The sequence below is a fragment of the Ascidia mentula genome, chromosome 9 (genome assembly GCF_947561715.1).
Source record: "Ascidia mentula chromosome 9, kaAscMent1.1, whole genome shotgun sequence".
Classification (NCBI taxonomy): Eukaryota; Metazoa; Chordata; class Ascidiacea; order Phlebobranchia; family Ascidiidae; genus Ascidia; species Ascidia mentula.
The window spans coordinates 4,489,647-4,509,760 of record NC_138574.1 but is presented as its reverse complement, the minus strand read 5'-3'; the positions used below and the strand labels follow the sequence as shown (position 1 = coordinate 4,509,760).

Below are 20,114 nucleotides of genomic sequence, written 5' to 3'. Positions count from 1 at the left end.
GACCTGTAAGCGATCGTCACATAAGGTCATGAAAGGTCGTCCAAGGTCAAATTCAAGGAAACTAAAATATATTTGAACACAAAGCAATAACCGTGCGTGGAAAAATCACAAAATATCGGTAATCTTTCCTGTAAGACACAAATCAGTCATTGTTCAAGCATATACAGGGAATTTCCTATTTTGGATTGACACAAAACCTTGCAAAACATGAGTTAGATTATTATAACTTAAGTATTATTGTTTGTGGAGTAAACAAGGGTTTTTTGCAATTTGAATAATCGCTGCTGTAAAGGTTCTTATCTGGTTTGCTAACTACACACTACGCGTAGGTGTAACACATAAACGAACCAATATTTTGGCCTGTCTGACACTGTAGGCTACCGTGCAGTAGTAAGGGCAACTATATAATCTTATTCTTTAGAGTTTTTTGGACGTCGTTTGCAAAAAGTTCGTAAATGTCCTTCCATTTGCGCCTTCAAAAAAATCCATTGATGATTACGAAACCGAACAATGTAATAAGCATCATCTATGGGTTTACCACAAAGTTTTCTGAATGAAACCATGCGAAGAAAGATGTGACTGACAACCGTATTCGTGTGTTCTTCCTACCCTTCCCATACAGTTTGTTGAAATGTGAGGGCGTGCAACCGATCCGGACGTAATAGTATCCAAATCATTGCGGAAAATCATCTACACAATGCAGCATTCTCCATACTGGCTAAACAATGCACTATTGAATCAAGCTTTGGAAACAGATTAGTTGTATGTAAGTGCTGGTTTGTGTGAAAACTGCTGTTAAAGTTATTTACTGCGTAGTATTGAGGATAGTGATACAGTAATAGCCGACTTGAATTTTCCTGGTGGGTTATCCTGCTTTCAGTTGCAATATTTCAGGCCGAATCACATGTGGAATTTCACTTGATTCAGTATTTACGTCTTTCACTTACATTTACACCTTTGAAGAGGAATGAGGACACTTGCAACAAAGTTCATCGCGTTGCTGGTTTGTCAAAGTTATTTCACCCAATGTGCAGGTTATACACTCATTTTTCATAGCATTAGTTACATGGAACTGGTAGCATTGTATCTTTAAAGCAAGATTATCGCCAGATTTCGACTACATTGAAAAGAGGTTTTTGTTTTAAGGTTATGCATTCACGAGGAATAAAGCAGCTCATTGGAGCAGATGGAGTCAATGTAGCGTGACGTGTGGTCAGGGAACACAAACACGTGTCAAGTCAAACAGCGTGGAAACGCGAAATTGCGTACAAAAATTTTGTCCAGGTACTGTTTTTGTTATTTCAGGGTCCGAACAATTGCATTCTTCTTTTTTCACACTAGCAATTGCAATTCACTTATATGTTACGACATGCTAGAAAACTTGAAATAAAAGCGTTTATTTGCAAACTTCAAACCGTTGTTTGTTTCCGATATCTATAACGTATTCTGACGCGTTGACACAAAAACAAAAATAATCAACTCACCATTAGAAAATCAAATGAAACACGTTAACAGAATGTAATAGGATTAAAAAACAAAAAAAATTGCAACCAAGATTTACGCAAGACTTTCTTTGAAGTTTCTATAAACGAGATTTGACTTTATTAGTTGTTTGCAGGTTACATGGACTGGCCGAGGTTTCATTTTGTTGGAAGCATGGTGGTAGATTCCAGTACGGTCAACAACATTAGATGTAATTACAACAACCGTTATTTTACCTCCACCGCCTTGTCCCGATTCACAACTTCCGAAGTTTCAAAAGAGGTAGATCTGCTTTAATGAAGGCTCGTGGATAATTTTTAATTATCCAATGCCTCACAGGACACTACGATTACAAGGTACAAAAATCAGCAGTACAACTGGAATCCAATGGGAAGTGGGCACGTTTATTTTGTCGACAGTCACCTGACAGCATTATGTACAAGTCACAACAACTGCGATAAATCCAGTACAATAACAGAAACATTACTTCGAGGTAAACTTTTGTCGAAGAAACTTAATTGAACGACTCCAAATTATGCATTTGATATTGACGTATTCCTAATTTGGAAACAAGTCAATACTGTTTGCTGTGGTTTATAAAACAATGTTTAGCAACAAAATATTTTTTAAGTTAATTGCAGACAGACGGCCACTATTTTCACCTATTAGGTTTCATCAGTGTGACTATTGTAGACGATTTTGCCCGCCTAGTACTGCTTGTATAAACAATTATTTGCAATATATTAATATTTTAGTTGATAAAATTTACACTATAGGATCCTTAAACACCACTGTAAAATATTTGTAGGATACTGACGTGTGTTTTCACAGAGCTGGAGCGGGCGCAAATGGTGAACCCAGACGCAGACAAACAATCTGCCTGCGAGATTTGGGGACTCACGATACAATTGCCAGGAATACTACAAGCAAAGTACAGAGCAGCGGGAAGTCAGCAAGATGGAAACAGAAACAACATACCTCGATCTGAGGAAAAAGGCTACGCTTACGGCGAAGTTGGGCGATTCAAAAGGTGCGACTTGTCCCACTTGTAACTTATAGAAACTATTACATGTACGGTAATGCAGCAAAATCTTTTCTAATACAGCATTAATAAAATGCGAAGGCCATCAACAAAATAATATTCAACAAAATAATAGTCTTAATTTTCGTTTGACAACGCCTGACAAAGTCATGCGATTATCTCAACACTCAATGTTTCTTTTCCAGTAAACTGGAAAACATAACTTGGCACAACCCGCATTATCAGAATGTCTTCAAAAATGCAACATCGTTGAGCATGACTTTAACAATTGATTTATACAATCAAGTTACGAGGACAGGAAGAATTTCGGGAACTATCGGTAAATCATTCCGAATTTTTTTATTTTGCATATATATAAGCAGTAAATCTAATATGAGTAAACTACAGACTGTGCACATTGTTTTGAACTATAACTGGTTCCGATAAAGAAGCTTGGTGACGATCTTGCTTGCTAGTTAGCAAAACAAAACGGCTTCGCTTTTAAAGACTTTATAGTCGCTATCAATAAAGATAATATTTATGACAAATAGATGTTATCGGGTTTGTTTGACCAAAAGCTTTGCTCCTATATTCTTGAATACAAGGTAACAGAACTTTTGCGGTAAAACAACTCCATAGCTATTTTGTGTTATTTTTGGCAGTTGCCCTCCTTACCTTTAGAGTTATAAAACCATATAGGCTTTATCATTTAGGAGTTACCTCTCACGACGATCCACTAGAGCAAACAGCTACAAGAATTCTTAAACCAGTCCGCGGTTTTTTGCACGCTCCATTTTACGTGTACGAAGATATAAATGTTATTACGTTGGACCTGTCAGCGAGTATGAACACATACTTTGACGGAACTTTCAAATCTAAAAACTTCTACCTGGCTTTGAATGTCGATTGCAGGTATCAAAAACTTTATTGGTCCTTAGACTTAAGCAGGATGTCGCCAACTTTTTTTCTACAATATGCTAAACAACTCGTATTATTTTAATATTCCCATGAAAATGGCCAATATACAACAAGTATATAGCACACATACCAAGTCGTTTTGTACTTTAAACTACGACTCCCGGCAAAACTCAAAAATTCGGTTGCAAAGCGAAAAACACCATTTAACCATTCGTCATAAAATAAAGGTTTCCTCATATTCATCCGCACGCGATTTGTTCCAATCTCGTCATCTCAGCATCAGGGCTGACGTACTATCTGCTGGAAGACATCTCGTCCGTGTACCTTGGACCAAATGAATATTGGTACAAAGTGACAGGAGGTGTCATCGACGTCAGCATTTCCCACCTTTCCAAATACGTTGTTAAGTTGATTCGAAATCACAGGATTGGTGTATTGAAACTGGTTACTCACAGTGCACATACGTAAGTACCATTTTATAAATGTTTATTACCTGCTGGAAGCAATCAAGAGTATCACCGCATGTCGATAAATGTTTCTGTAAATTGGGACGAATTTCCAATAAGGCGACCATCATTAAATTTCACGGCCGTCTTAACACCATTGTAACGAAGAAACTTTTAACTCTTAGCATAAACTTGCGGTCCTCAAACGTTTATAGATGGAGTGTCAAATTATGTAAAAATCCGTCGTACCTTGCAGAACTTTCAAAGAATACCTGTTGGAATCCACGTTTGGAATTAACATCGGTGTGATGGACGCTATTGTAAAGCGACTGAACGTTGGACAAACAGCGACGTATACTGCCTTTGCATCTGCGTACGGTCGTCCGCTAGGTGGTGCTGATGTTAAGATTCTCAGGGCGCCATACCAGGCAACATTGGATTGTGATATCAAGGAATGCAGCATGTGAGTACATAAGTATGTTGTTTTATCGTAATCTGTGACGTAGTGAAAAGCGCGATTTTATTTAATTTAGGCGTAAAAAGCTACGAGAAATTTATTTAGTGAAATGATACTTTTACTGGCTTGGTTTGCGCTATATTCGCAAACACACCTCTCTCGTTAAAGTCTTTGCCAAAATGCACACTGATTTGCTTCACAGTGGCTTATTCCTGTTACAATATTCCCATGAAAGTGGATGACAGAACCTGTAGTTTTCCCTTAGCTTGTGTAATTTGATCACTCAGGATACTCTCCGAGCCAGCTGACGCCCTGCTTATAGAAAGTAGCCACCAGCACACGAACACATCTGGAATGAATGCGTTTCGACTCACAGCCGTAAAGGACCCAGGATATCTAAGATGTGGTGTGGATGGTCAACTGTACGCCATTGCTGTGAAACTTAAGTAGGAAGATCTTTAATAATAATCCATAACAAGTTTGGATGTTTAGGGTTTGCACATTATAAAAAAAAAGAATTGAAATTAAATATTGCACAAATAATTTGCTGATACTTGTAATGGAGAATCTACGTCAAATGGAGCGAATGAGTTAAACAAAATTCTGCTGGTTGTATTACCTAGCATAACGCTCCAAGTAGGTGCATTTTAAACACAAATTTTCGATTTTTCTAAATAAATCTGCTGACATAAATTCAAGGCTTGTTGCTTCATTGCCTGCCGTTTGCTAACCTAATTTTTGATAGTGCGGAAAAAGTTTATTTCAACAGTTGTTTGAATATTTTGTTCCAAAGTTACCAACTTCCTGGGAAAACATTCACATTTCTCAACACCGATTCTTCTTACATGTCTGCGGACGTAAATTTGAGAACTATTCGACCTCTGGTCAGAATGTACAATCAAGTTCCAGTAAAAAAGTGCCCTGGATGGCTGGATATCGAAGGTGCATAATTATTACCATAACACTCTTTGGTATCGGTTGAAATGTGTAAGGGGGAAATTTGGCACTTTTCGGTTTGCTTAGTTTGCGTTTTTCTTTGAGGTAAAAATTTTCCAAAAAGCTTGTATTGCTGCATTGATTTTCTATTTTATCACTTTATTGTTGTTATTTTGTCAAACAATAGACCGAAAAAGTTTGTCGACTCATCACGACAATCTGGTGCGATTTGTTTTCCTTGCACTTTTGTATCCAGTGAAACACAATGCGAATTACACGTTTTTCTTTCCAACAGCCATATTTCAAATGTATTACAACTTGTACCCAGTCATGTGGGTGAATGGAATCATCAACTTGCATTCTTATCTTGAAGTAAAGCAAAAGGCACGACTCTTAAAACTTGCTATGTTTGAAACGGATTTCAGTGATCCAAAGTAAGGGTTTTTACCCATATTACTTTATGTTCACCGGTGTCTTAACATTGGGTTGAATTACATTAAACTTAGAAAACTGACTGAGGATTTTTGATCACATGGAATCACAATAAAGAACTGATCTGATCGTTTTATCATCTTTACAATAAATTAAAAAACTTCTAACAACAAGTACCTAATATAAATAATTAAAAGGTTTTCATATTTCTCATTTCTTAATTGTGAAATGACATAAAATTAGCAAAAAACGATTAAGGTGTTTATAGCATATGACAACGCCGAACAATGTATTTTCGTCTGGTTAAGATACATGCCTGCTTCGCGAGATTTGTCGCTGAGTAAACAGCAACTAATTTGGAACTGGATGGAATGTGAAATGCCATTTGACACTTCCACAACCAAACCAGGTAACAGTGTGTTTTATCAGTATAAGCAGGTCCCACGTAAGGGTGTATCCGGTGAGTGTGCACTGGGACCCATACAAGTGCAGGGGGGCCATGAATATCAATGTGTGATTTCATAAACTTGCTTTCTTCAATCTGATGTAATGTCAAAAAGGGGTCTCTTACCGGCATATTTTTTCGCCTCGAGGTCATTTGGTGTAAAGGCATTCGAAAAAGCACCTGCCCTATAATTAGCACAAACTTCCAGGTCCATGTATTTACCCCCAAGTGGAATAGTCCTCGTTAATACATTTAGATATTTGCTCGGCGGGCGAGATTGAATCAGGAAAAAGAATGGTGATCAAGCTTCTAGAAACAGCTGTCAACGTTGAGCTTGCGACCATACCCCCATACTTTACAACGTGGCTCAGTCTCAAAACAGAGGAGACGAGAAACCTGGCCATTGCACTGCAAATCAAAGGGGTGTACACAGAGGAAATGTTGCATATGTCTTTGGCAGGGAACTTACTTAATTCAGTGAGTGTTGCATTCGTAGTGGAATGGATAGATGCAAATTATTTTTTATTCTTACGTTCTAGGAGGTTATGTTAATGAAAAGGGCGCTTTGTTGATGAAACGATATGTTCTCATTGTATTATTGACTACATGAAAACGACACTTTTATTCTATTTTATATGCAAGGTTGGCGGAACCGTAAACCTTACAAACATGAATCACCTGCCAGCCTACCCGACGACCCTAGGGAGCGGTACCTTCTTTGATCTTGCCCCAACTACAAAACTGACTTTGGAAAGATTTTCGATCGGTGTATTGAGAGATGTCTTCACACGAGTAGAAAAACCTAGTTCACCGGATGAGAGAAAGGTTAATTTAACAATTTAACAAAGGTTTCGCTACAGTCTGTGGCATATTTAAATATGATATCGACATCATGGCTAATACTTCAAAAAACTCTGAATAATGCGCACTTAAATAAAAACGTCATATTCGTTCGATTTCATTTTTAACAAAATTTATTTAAATCGAGCAGATAAAAACTTTTCTGAAGAAGGTTTTAATTTGAAATTTTGCCCCATGAAGCAAAATGTCCAGGCGTGTCTAACAACAGATATTTTACAATTGTTTGGCCACAAATAGGGCAGTTGCAAAAACTTAAACTTACGAAGCTTGAACGTCGATATTTGACCTTTTCTTGTGTGCACAATAGCCATTACATTTGAGGTTAACAAACCAAGTGTTTATGCAGGTTTTACTACAAATGGCTGAGCTGTGGCAAATTTTAAGCAAACCAGAAGATTCATCTCCCACATCTAAGATGAAGATGCTTCTTGATGAGTACGAAGCTGCTGGAAGTCCAAAGTCAGTCACAACTGAAAAACATCTAGCAGGAGAAAGAGAGAAGCTCGAATTGTGGGAAGCAATAAACGCGTACGCTCTCGAGCAGATGCAACCTCAAATGCTTCTCGTTCGAACGATAGGTGGGCTGTACAACAAAGTTCTCGTGCATATTGCCTACTTGGAGTCCTGCTTGCAAATTGAACGTATAAAGGCTGGTGGAATAAATGGGGGTACTTTTTTCATCGGCGATGTCTCTAAGCAGCTAAACATGACACAATGGTACGTGCTTTTTTAATCATCTAATATCACATTTTGATCATTTAAATATCAGGTCTATGGCATGTATGTTACTCTCGTTTAGGATTTTTGCTTTGTACTTTTCGGATATTAAACTATATAACAACTGTATACTTGTAGCAGGGTTTTCTCTGGTTACATATGGTTTGTACACAAACGGTATTTCATTGTTGTGAACAAAACACAAATTCTTTTGTAAAATGAATAAAACAAGGCAGACGTGTTGGTAAATGTATATTTTTTCAACCGAAACTCCTTTGCGTTTCTTTTAATTTCAGACATTTTTGTGCGTTTCAAGGTACGATCCATCTCAATTTGAGCACATTGACGACAACGCAAAGGTGATGTCACGACAAATGAGTCAAGAGGAGATAGGGTTATCTGATACCAAGTCAAGTTTGTACGTAAAGAAGTTCAAGGAACCTGATTTCGGCAAACATTCGAGTCTAACCAAACCCTTGTTTCCCGTGGTCGATCTTCGGACAGCCATCCAAGCCGTCATTGAAATAGTGTATCAGGGTACGAGAAGTAGATTTGCAACAAATGAGCCGTCTAGTATAATACATTATGTTTAAATAGCACTAAATAATAAATAATATCAATCTGTTTTCCCAAAAATTAACTTTTAAATCTAGTTAATAGCGGTGTTTATTCTTATAGTATTTCAAATTACCAATATAAACGCTGAATATCGTTAATTAAAAACATTTTGGAGAAAAGCTTTTGACTTTCAGAAGTTCAATAAATAGCGTCATCGGCCTGATTGCATTTTTGTCACTGATTTGTAATGGCGCCAAACTTGCAGGTGAAGGGGGGAGTCCCTGCTCTCTGTTCAGAACTTCGAAACTCGGCGAAAGTCTTGGTTACGAGAACTCCCATTACGCCAAGTTCTGGGAGATCGTGAGAGGCCGCAAGCTCAAGCAGGTCGACCTCTCGACTTACGCACACCCGCCAGTTTGCCTCGACGTCTCTGACTACAATTGCCCAAAGAGCAATGCCAACAACACCGCGTACTGCTTTGTTGGGAAAGAAATACCGTTTGACGAGAACGGAGTTTGGCCGATAATATCAAACCCGGGACCGGGAAGCTACGCTAAAGGCACGGACGCGTACGTTCTTGATCGCCAGTTCAACGTGCAGTACACCAGGATGCTTTGGTGTCTGCAGGACGTTTTCGCGGGAAAGCCCTTCAGAATGCGAACATGTTTGGGTGAAATGTACGACTTGATTATTACCGGCAAGAAGCTTGTCTCTACTCCGATAAAACGCAGTTCCACCAATTTTACCGACATGCGAGCGAGCTGCAACGAGTGTTATGCTACACCGACTTGGATATTTACGCGCGATTTAGACTACCGCGCCGGATTAGATTTAGACGTTTGATTTAGGTGACATGCTAGAAACATTGCTCCTTAAAAAGGAGAATTTTTTTCTTAAAAAGCTGCTTTTGAGTTTACTACAACATTTTCTTCATTTATGCAGGTTCCATTTCATTTGAAATTGTTGCATTGTTGGATTAAAGAATATAACCTTTCTTTATCTAAAACGTACATAGTTGTTGTAATTGGTTGATTATTGAGTTTATGTATAGGCAACCAAAAATACATAAATAGACAATCGTAAAGTACAACCAAACTTGCGAGATATAAAATGCTTGTATTTTGGTTGTGTCATCATCTACGCAGTAATGTTTCATGCAATGGCAGGATTGGCAGCATCGTCCCACTGCGCAGGTCCTTACTTAGCGGTCACAGCTATCATATCAAGATCTCCACCGGGAGCTTGATTTTTCAGATCTCGCTCCGACTTGTCGGGGAAAAGTGGCTGATTCAGCTAGGCGGCAATGCCTGGGCTGCGAAGCTTGTAAACCTATAACGTATCATCATAAATATACGATTTTGCATTGTATGCATATGGCGCACGTTTTTTCAATTTTTTCGTTTAGGTCAATATAAATTATCCTTCAGCGTTCGTTTCGCAAGGCACAGATATCGCTCATTCTGTAAAGCTATATTACCAAATTTTTCGCTTATACGCATGGCGGCTAAATACGGGCCAAAAGCTACTAGAAGTCCCACGGCAGTGAACTAAGAAATATCTAGCAAGTAAAAGAGACACACTTGCATTATCGTGTAAACGCGTACGCCAGGGAGCAACTTCAAGTGCTTGTCAACAAACGATAGGTGACATGTAAATCAAAGTTTTAGTAAATTCTGCAGAGAGACATTTGGGAGAGACATTCTGGCAATAATTACCTAAATAATCTTTCGCCTCCCAAAAACCCAGATCAAGCTTTGGGCCAAGTCTTGGCTGCGAAAGGGGGGAGTCTTGGCTGCGATGCCAGTAAGCATTCGATAAAAAGAAATACCCACAAAAGTAAAAGTAAAATAAATACAATGTTTTATTTTATTTATGTTTTTCTTTTCATTTGGCAAAAGTTGAGTCAGTCAACATTCTTTTTCTAGTCTTTCTTCAGAAAACGCCCAGCTTCGTCTTCCAACATAAAAACCCCATGCGAGTTTTGTCTACGATCGGAAGTCGAACTCAAAGCAATGCTTTTATGCGCACGGTTTATTATGTAGCAATCAGCAGCAATCACAATTACGTGTTACACCCAGGTTTACCATCGAAATGGACTAATAAATACTCGTTGCTTTTTAATGTCGACATTTCAGATGTATTTAACACTCAGTCCGATCTTGATATTTTTATCTTCGTCAGAATGATTCGACTTTTTTAAATGTGGTCCATGCCATTACAAAACGCTTAAAACGCGCCATGTCACTAATAATCCGTATTTGTTGAAAAACTAGTCACCTTCAAAAACTAAACAAAAACCCAGCACACAACTTGAAAAAAACACGTGAAAAAATTAACTTTTACAACAAATACTTAACTTGAACACACTTTTATACAAAATCGTTCTTCTGGCACTTAAGTTTCTGAAGTTATTTCTTCGAAACCGAAGTTTTGTCTGCCACCCGGCGAGACTTCCTTAGGGATATACAGAACAACGATTTTGATTAATTAGTATGCCTGGCAGCAAAAATAGCAGTACACTTTTATACGTTTATTTACTGTAATACATTTTCCACATTTTCCATGATGAAAAAATGCTCCGATAAGTATTAATGTATTTATTACAATAAGATAAGTTCGAGACGATGTGTAAACAGCTGAATTTTTGCTCTGAACTGCGAAGATGACGTATTTGTCTGTTTCGTTTCGATCGTGGTAAAATCGATGAAGAACATTTTAATCCTTGTGCAGTTTTTTTTCGTACAAGACCACAGTGGTTTCACAGCTATTGATGGATCGGAACAACACTCAATAAATACGTTATGCAAATAGTTTTTTAAGCAATGGAACACCATTTTACAATATAGTCCCAGCCTGCACAGAAACCTTTACTCGATATGAAATGCAACGGACAGCTGCAAAGCAACGTTGCAAGGAAAGCGACAAAAATACAAAGCAAAAGTCTCAATATCGTGTTGCCTCGCGCTTACCGGGCGTGTCAAAATTTCCACAGCACTGTTTGCTGTTTGTTTTCTGTCCGTGTACCAAAGGTTGAACTGTCAGATAAAGCAAAACCATCACGTAGATCTTACATAGTTGAACCTGCAAGTTCGCTTGAAGCAAATTCAACCTGACTAGGAAGTGGATTATCGCATTAGAAAAAAATAATGTTCATTCCAAATAAGGTGCCATTGTCAAGCAGCATTTAATGTTTCACGCACATGAAAAACAAAATTTATACAGTTTTTTTTCAGATTGATCAAGAAAACACAAACCACCAACCCAACAAATTGGTCAACACCCTTGTTTTACTTTGCAGTCCAATTGCATCTCAAAGCAAAATTGTGCTATATTTAAACCGATCTATGTACACATACCTTTTGCTTATGTAGCTTAAAAACGACATAGATATATTCCGCATTGATTGAAGTATATCGAGATATCAAAGAAAATATAAATAATGATTCACAATTTTGTGATTAACATGCTACAGTAAACAAACTCTCCTTCGTTTGTGATTAAATTTGTAAGTATCTAAAAAGGCGTCCTTAAGTCCCTTGCTAATTAAGGTTGCTAGGCCTTGCATGCATGTTCTCTTTACCGTGTTTACTGCATACTTGTGATTGCAGTGTTATGATGACGTCATGCACAAAATTGATCTCAAGTTGTTTGGTGCTGGGGACGAAAGTAGAAGATGAAGTATTAAGCTTGGTGCTGCGTGTCGCGATTGCTTGAAGTAGCAACAACTTAACCTCATACTGTGGTTGGGAAGTTACCTGCTGCGTGTTTAGCGGTTTCAAAACCAGGGGCGGTTTTAAATAACCAATTGAGGTTTCTACCGTCCCTTTATCTAATCCCAACTGGATCATTCATTGTGTTTTACTGTTCCGCATTTTATTTTCGCGGATTATGATGTAAATAAACTGAATTGAAATTGAAAAAAATAGCGGTAATGCAGATCTTCTATGAAGTCTGGAGCTTGCAGCAGTTTGTCCGCATTCAGTTGCCTGGGACAGAAAGAAAAGGACTGGACTAGACAGGATTTGCGCATAGTTTATCGAAAGTTTTGAATCATTTGTACAACAGCTAAATATATGTATGTAATAAACCTAGGAATTCGTTTCTTCACAAGGATTAGAACCCAAGTTATGCTACTCAGAATCAGTTGTACAAGCTTGGTGTAGTGTTGTCGTTGTGTGAGATAGGCTGAAATCCAACCAATATAGTCAACACAAAATGGGTCCAAGAAAATTTGCAACAAACGTGTTGTTTCTATGTTTAGGAAAAGTTATATTTTATTGTTGTGAGTTTCTGCGACAAAAGAGAAGCGTTTCGAAATGGGAATTATTTTCCTCTTGTGTTTATGTCTGCAAGTTTTAGGTATATTTTAGTTGAGATATTGCGTTAAATTGTCATATGTTAGTCACGAATATGTTACACGTCATACTTGTGCAGGTGGAGGATCGTACATTTTTCGACATCCACTCAACGTGTATAAGTTATGCAAGAGTATTTTCAACAGGAAATGGGGGTCTTATTGCTGCAATGCATTTGTACCCCAACACACTCGGCAACAACATTTGCTGGGTAAACATGTTCGCTATGTTGCTCGGTTATAACACCAACGTACATTAGGATGCTGACGGTCAGACTTTTTCGTGGGCCGTTTTATTTAAGAGATTAATATTTTTTTATTGACAGAAATGCTAAAAGATAAAATACTTTCCAGCTATTGTTTATGTTTTGTAATCCCGACCATCACATAATTTGTCATACAAAAGATAGACACCTCAGAAATATATTTACAAAACTTTGCTGTGAATTCAGTACACGGGAAGTCACCTTGCTATGATTTCCGTATTGTGGGTTTGCTTGTCGCAATAAACATATAGGTGACTTTATCGACATTTGTTTCAAGTTGTACTGAGTTTGTTATGATATTATTCAAGTTATATTAAACATATTCTGCACAGTTGTATTTCAGATTTTCAATGCTAATTTTGGTGGTAGTAGAAAATGATCTCTACAGTAATGCAATAAATTTATTTACATCAACTTCGTTCAAACTAACGTATGCGGTTCAAATATTGTGGAAAAACGTAATTTTTACATCGGTTGGTGCGAACACAAACGATACACAGCCAAGTGAACACAGAGCACTCGGGTGAACAATTTGGAATCCAGCGGATTGATCAACTTTATGTTATCTACTATAGTCATTGTGGCCGAATGGAACCGCGATGTAAATTTATGCAAAAACAAATGTCTTATTAGGATGTAAAGAAAGTGTTCGCACATTCTATCGATACTCAAACCCCGAATAAACTCACTACACACATATGTTTGTTGTATCAGTATCCCACATGACAAATCAAATAAATGTACAAAACAGGTTTTCCACCGAACGATGACGTCATAAAGTTCCAGTCACTTTCCTTCATGGTCAATGTACAACTTGATCAGAGAATAACAAGCCTTGTATTCTTCCTTCAAAAATTGTAACAAAATTTCTGCAGGGTTACAAGAAAAATACTGTTTTAATTCCTACCAATGATAGATGCAGATCACGCATAGAATCCCTGATATCTTTGACCGTTTTGAACACATCCACTAATTTCTCGACATCGTAACGAGAGATTAGATTCCAGACAACACAGAACATCACGGACTTCGAAAATCCCCTACTGGAAAACAATTAAATACAAGTTAAAAAACGTGGCCTATTAAAAATTAACATTCTTACCTGGATATCAATAACATGCTATTTTTGTCTGCCTTGGCAATATCAGTCTTGAGAAACGAGATGAAATTTATGAAGTCTTTGCCGTGTTCTGGTCTCTCATTTTCAGGAAAAGAGTCGAATTCAACCCATGTTGTATTTTTCTAAAACAGCCGTTTTTCATAGAAAAGTAGATCTTAGAATAATTGAAACCCTTACTTGTGCGTTTCGATCCTTAATCAAAAGATCCGTTACTTTTGCACTTCCACGATTGGTTTGTTCAACACATTCCACACAAAATTCACCCAAAATCAAATTTGTGTTCAATTGCGAGAAAATATTCTCCTAAGCACATGAATTGAGAAAGTAGTTTAAGCAAAGAAATGTTGCGTCTTACGAAAACTGTTGACTTCCCAAGAAACAAAACGATTCCGTAGCTCTTCTGAAACAAAACTCTAAAAAATTGTTCCACTTGATCAGATTCGGGTTCTTCTCCGATTGTCAGACGATTCGTGCCATAATACGACTGAAAAATTACAAGATCAACAGATATGTATAATTTATTATAACATTATTGTTTTTCAAAGAAAACTTCACCTCCAATTCCCAGCATTCAATTTGCTTCGTTTTTTGTTCGGATGAATGATCTAATCACACCAAAATAAGATAAGTAGTGCTTAAACTATTATGTTTCATTATTTAGGTTTACCGCCTGCTCTCTCTGTGCAGTTTATTTGTAGAGCATAAACGATCTTAGTTAAATCCTCAAATTCCTTTTTTATGCTGTTAGAATACGGCAGCCTAAATCATAACAAACGTTTATAAAGTCGACATACATCAAAAATGCACGTTTTATTGCCTTTTTTGTTGTTCTAATCTTTGGTTAAACTGTTTGACATCCAAATTCGTTTCCATAAAGTTTAAAGACTCGTAGAGAAGTCGGTGAAGCAAAACATATTGTTCCTGTAGCACAAAAGACGGATTTCAATAAATAGTTTCATAAACGTACTCTCTGTTAACTCACAGAACGTTGCACCATTTCCATTCTTTGCTCTCTCAAATGGAAAACTGCCTTGAAAACATCAACTGAACCAGTTTCATTTAACTCCTTCATTAAATAATCAAAAGCAATGAAAGTTCCTGTTCGTCCAACGCCGGCACTAAAACATCAACATTTGAGTCAATATATGAACATCATAGTCTACGTGGAAAATACCCAAGTGATTTGCATATCGCGATACAACATTAATCGAACCTGCAGTGAACAATAGTGGGAATATCTATATTTAAAGAGGTCTTCCAGTGCTCCATATTGATAAAAACTTCCTCCACAAATCTGAGCAAACCAGTGGTAGCTTGTGGAACTCCGTGGTCGGGCCAAGCAGTGAAGTGATATTGCGTCACAGTGCGTTGCTCCTGCAACTAAAGAAACAGGTGTTGTGTGAATTTGGTGTAAGCCCAATATATGAAATACCGATTCATATGCGGTCTTCTCTTTTTCAATATTCATCTTTCTGATGACGTAACTCCCTTTAACGATGAAGTCAGTTAAGTGGACTTGCACTTGTTTGTGATTTTGTGAGTGACCGATGCGTTCGGGCCAGTAGACGGCACACTTTGACTTTAAATTTATTTTGACATGATAACGGTTTGCAAAATGAGCATAAAGTTTAATCGCAATACCTTGCCCTTCTCAGATATATTGGAAAGCATTACAATTACTCTGACATTTTGTTGGCAAACCATCGTCCAGAAATCTCCCACGGTTGTATCGATGGGGCCTTGGGTTGCAATCCACTTGTTCGGTTGTTTAAAACCCTGAAAAATATTTCCAAGACGGTTAGTTTTCGGGAAACCATTTCTGCAGTAACAAACCTCAACATATGACGCATTAATGTAATCATTTCCGTCGCCTTTTAATCCACAAAGAATCACTCTGTTGTTTTCATCTATACGTACACGATATTTAAAAACATATGTTTATGAATGAAAAAACTTAAAGTCATACATGGTAAAATATTTTTGTAACGATTTCGACTTGGGTTTTTTTCAGCAGTTTCAACACTGAGAAGACTTCTTGATTGTCTTCTTATTTTCTGTCAAAACAAACCACACGAAATGTAAATGTTCCACATGATCAGTTTCTAAATCTGCATTTAAAAGTATAAATTTGGCGCTCACTGCGTATACCATGTATTTGCATATCACCCGGTCCTGAATATATTATGCAGGAAAACTTAGTTCGACGAAACGTCAACTTTACAACGCACCTCATGTTGAGCTTTCTTGATGCCCGTGCTTGGCGCTGTTCACATAAAGATCACATAAACAAAACTTAAAAATTCTCGTCGCAGTCGAATCTGGACGATGTTTTGTTTCAACTGACGAATCTGAGGAATCTGAAATAACTACTGTTTTTGTATCATTTTACATTCTACCAGTGGTCGAATTTTTACAAACATTTTTTGTTAACAGTCCTACATGACAAGTCGACATACCGCATATATGTATATTTTTTTAATTATTTTTTCTTAAAATAACAGCTATTTACCTGGGTTGACCGTTTCAAGGTTTATTTCGGGTTTCTTTCTGTTGTGTGGACGAACCCTAAAATATTTGAATACGATTTAACTGAGTAGTAGCTTTGCTTGCGGTATATGGTGTAATTACAATGGTCATTTACCTAAACTTCCATAACACCAGCACAGTAATTATGACCGAGATGAATAAAATAGAAAATCCGATAGTAGCTGGTAGCAACCATGGTGACGTAGATGAAGCTAGAAAAATAACTTTTTTATGAAGAAGAAATGGAGTCAAATAGTATCATGAATACAATTAGCATTACCAATAACGAGCAAATGTATAAATATCTAAAAATAATTAAATTAAGGACCTAATAGCATCGCTATGCGGATCAAATGGGGGTAAAAACTATTTCTTTCAACTAAATAACCTTAAAAAATTGTGTTAATATGCAAAGAAGCTGAAATACCAGCAAAAAAAGCATGGAGCATCTTCTGCCAAACATCAACAAAATTCCGTCATACCTTGGGTTTGTGGTGGGGACGTTACGGAAAAGTTAAAACTTTCGTAACTAGATGTTGCGTGGCAAACAAAAGTACCAGAAACGCTGACATCAGAACTTTGAATATTAAGTGTACTTTCCGTCTTAAATTTGCTGACACTCATAGTTTTGAAGTTTATTCGATTGGACGAGTTAGTCGATACGTTTTTGGAAAAACTAAAAGGAAAATTTTATTTTACATGACATGCTTTTTGCGAAAATGCTAAACTTTATCCCTCACCGTGTCCAGTACACTATTGGGCTGTAATATCCGAATGAAGTACAAGTTACGTTTGCAGATTCGCCCTCTGCTATTGTGACGTTACTTGATGACAAGGAAATGTTGGGTGTGACTAAAAGTACAAGTTTTCATATTCCCCAAAACTAAAACTCAAAAACTCACCAAGAAGTGTAAAGGATTCTGAGGCTATTTTCAAACCAGGAATATTAGAGGCTCTGCAGTGATAACTTCCAGCATCTTTTATGTTGGTAATATTGAAGTTTAACCAGGATATGGATTTGAATTCGCCGACGGTTGTACGTTTTTGGCAAACGGAGGATATGTTAGTAGTGTAGTTTACGACAAGGTCATTTCTATGGACACAGCGTACAGTTGATTTCATGAATATACGGAGTAGTGCCAAACAAGTTTATCATTTTGCCAATCACTTTACCGTATCCAATATGTTGTTGGTAATGGAAAACCAAAAGATTCACAACCAATTGTAAACGTTTCTGGAATACTAACAATTTTGCTAGTTTGAGTAACCGATATATTTGCTGGTACTGTAGATGTATTGGTTAAATGACAGCAATAAAATCAAATCATTACAGTTGTATACCTCTGATTATAAACGCCTTTTCCACCTTGTCAATATGATCGTTTGTTGACTGACAAACGTAAGTTCCTGAATCCGCGACATTATCAATCATAAAAATCAATCGAGCTGTTTGCGAAAACTCCGTGTTATTTACAATACTCCTGTAGATGTTAGAAGTTGTAGCTCCGATGACAAATTTGTTTCTAAAATTCAAAATCAAAGTTACGGTTTTGTTAAACTGATGCTAAATCAAGTGTTTACCTCTTCCATGTAACGTTAGGTTTCGGAAACCCATAAGAGACACAATCAACGTATTGCCGATAAAACTTTTCCGCAATAATTTCTGGCGCAGAAAGTGTTATGTTTGGACGAACTAAATACATCTAACAATTTAGTTGGGACTTAAACAGTTTATGGCCACTACTACCTTTCACAGTGACCTCTTTTCCGGTTAGAGACAGCAGTTTTGAGTCCTTGCGGTTTTGTGCCCAACATTGGTAAACTCCACCATAAGCTGCATCAACTTTTGTTAAGTGAAGTCGTTTCGTTACGTGGTATCGACCTTGTGATAATTTTTGTTGAGAAACCGAGACCGAATATGAAATGTTTGTTATCAAATTTCCTCGCCTATAAAACAATAAAGAGCAAGATATTACCTTAGCTTTACAAATATTAGTGTGTAATGCAGAAACCCTTTCGCCAAGTTTTTCATCTTACCTATAAGCATTTCCTGTAAAAAAGTTACAACATCTTACCTGTACCAGTTAACCACAGGCCTGGGATTTCCATACGAAGTGCAATCAACCGCAACATTCTCCCAATGTTCCAAGTCCAAATTTCTTCGTGACAATGTGATGTTCACTTTAGCTAAAACAAGATGATTTTTACTGAAAATGTATTTTTTTCTTGTGGCTATTTCCGGGACTATATTTTAAATACATCTTACCATACACAGTTAACTTTTTAGTGACCTTTCCGTACATATTTTCTGCAACGCATTTATAATTCCCAGATTCCGTGACGTCACTACCACTTAGCAGCAAATGGACTTGACTCTTGTATTTCCAATATTTTCCCATAAATTGGAAAATCGTTAGTGCTTTAATAATTTTTTCGTTTCTGCACAAGTTTCACATTTCCAAAAGGTTGCCAAAAAGTAAGAAGAAGTTGAAAAAAATTCATTTCAAAGCATCAATAGATTTAATTGTCTATAATGCGTAATGTTACACAGAGCAATTAAAACGGTGCACGAACCTCGTCCACGATACGGTTGGTTTGGGAAATCCGAACGAAACACAGTCAACGTGGATTTGTTGGCCGTGTTCAGCAACAATTGTTGTGTTGCTCAAAGATATATTTGGAGCCACTGCAAAAAAAGAAGAAATTTTGCTGTGTAAAGGCTGATGCCCACTGCCCTCGTAAGCGCGTCGTAAGGGCCGTCGGTGCAGTTGTATGGCCACTGCGTCGGAGCGCTGTCGGAGAAGCGGTCTGTGGCGCCGCTTAAGACGAAAGAAGTCGATCTCACGACGCTACGATCGAGCAGAATTTTGTTCTACTCCGTCGTATGTCGTAAGCAAGAAGAGAAAAAACAAAAGAATATATTTTCAAGCAGTTGACAATGAAGTGACCCACTTAATAGTCTGGAATTTGGCTTGTTTTTCACATAAAGTATGTTCTCTGTGTGAGAGAAGTTAAGTCATATCTCTTAATTTTGTAATGACCCATATTCAAAAACCAACAAATTAATTTTTGGTCAAATAATAGCAGCAAACTATTTACAATTGTTTCATGTTGTTGATCATGTGTTTTGAAAAGGTGAATATATTTTGAATGCATCAACATTGTGGTTTTGGAGCTTTATCAATTATTTCTCTATAAACAAGATGCTTCGAAGTAGGTTTGCAAGCGAACTTTTAACGTTACTGGAACTACATATAAAACACACCGAAGCACTTGTGTAGCGTACGATCGTACTAGTGTGCATGCGTCGTCGCAGCGTCGTATTTTTAACATTCATTTTTGTTGTAGACTATAGTGTGCGTGCTATGTCTGCCACATGCATGGCTATCTATACGTCTCTATGCGACCGAAAACGTCATTGTTGAGTTACAATTTAAAGAATTTGGAAACACAAATTTTGACTTACCAAACACTTGCAAAGACATTTTCAGTTTGGATCCGATACCATTTGTTCCCATGCAAGTGTAATTCCCCGATTCACTCACATCATTTACAGTTATGTGAAGAGTGGATGA

The 20,114-nt window shown here is 37.3% G+C and overlaps 1 protein-coding gene across 1 annotated transcript; it reads left to right on the top strand.

The window, feature by feature from the left end:
* Window positions 1–907: 907 nt before the first annotated feature.
* LOC145913904 (uncharacterized) lies at window positions 908–9,217 on the top strand. The gene is made up of 18 exons (XM_083001673.1): window positions 908–1,034; window positions 1,147–1,284; window positions 1,619–1,764; window positions 1,822–1,975; window positions 2,314–2,512; window positions 2,710–2,843; window positions 3,217–3,415; window positions 3,649–3,885; window positions 4,124–4,330; window positions 4,612–4,770; window positions 5,118–5,266; window positions 5,556–5,694; window positions 6,001–6,101; window positions 6,394–6,614; window positions 6,780–6,962; window positions 7,345–7,715; window positions 8,032–8,252; window positions 8,539–9,217. Exons 1-18 carry the CDS (start codon window positions 968–970, stop codon window positions 9,114–9,116), a joined length of 3,603 nt encoding a protein of 1,200 aa, XP_082857799.1. The 5' UTR covers window positions 908–967; the 3' UTR covers window positions 9,117–9,217.
* Window positions 9,218–20,114: the final 10,897 nt, after the last annotated feature.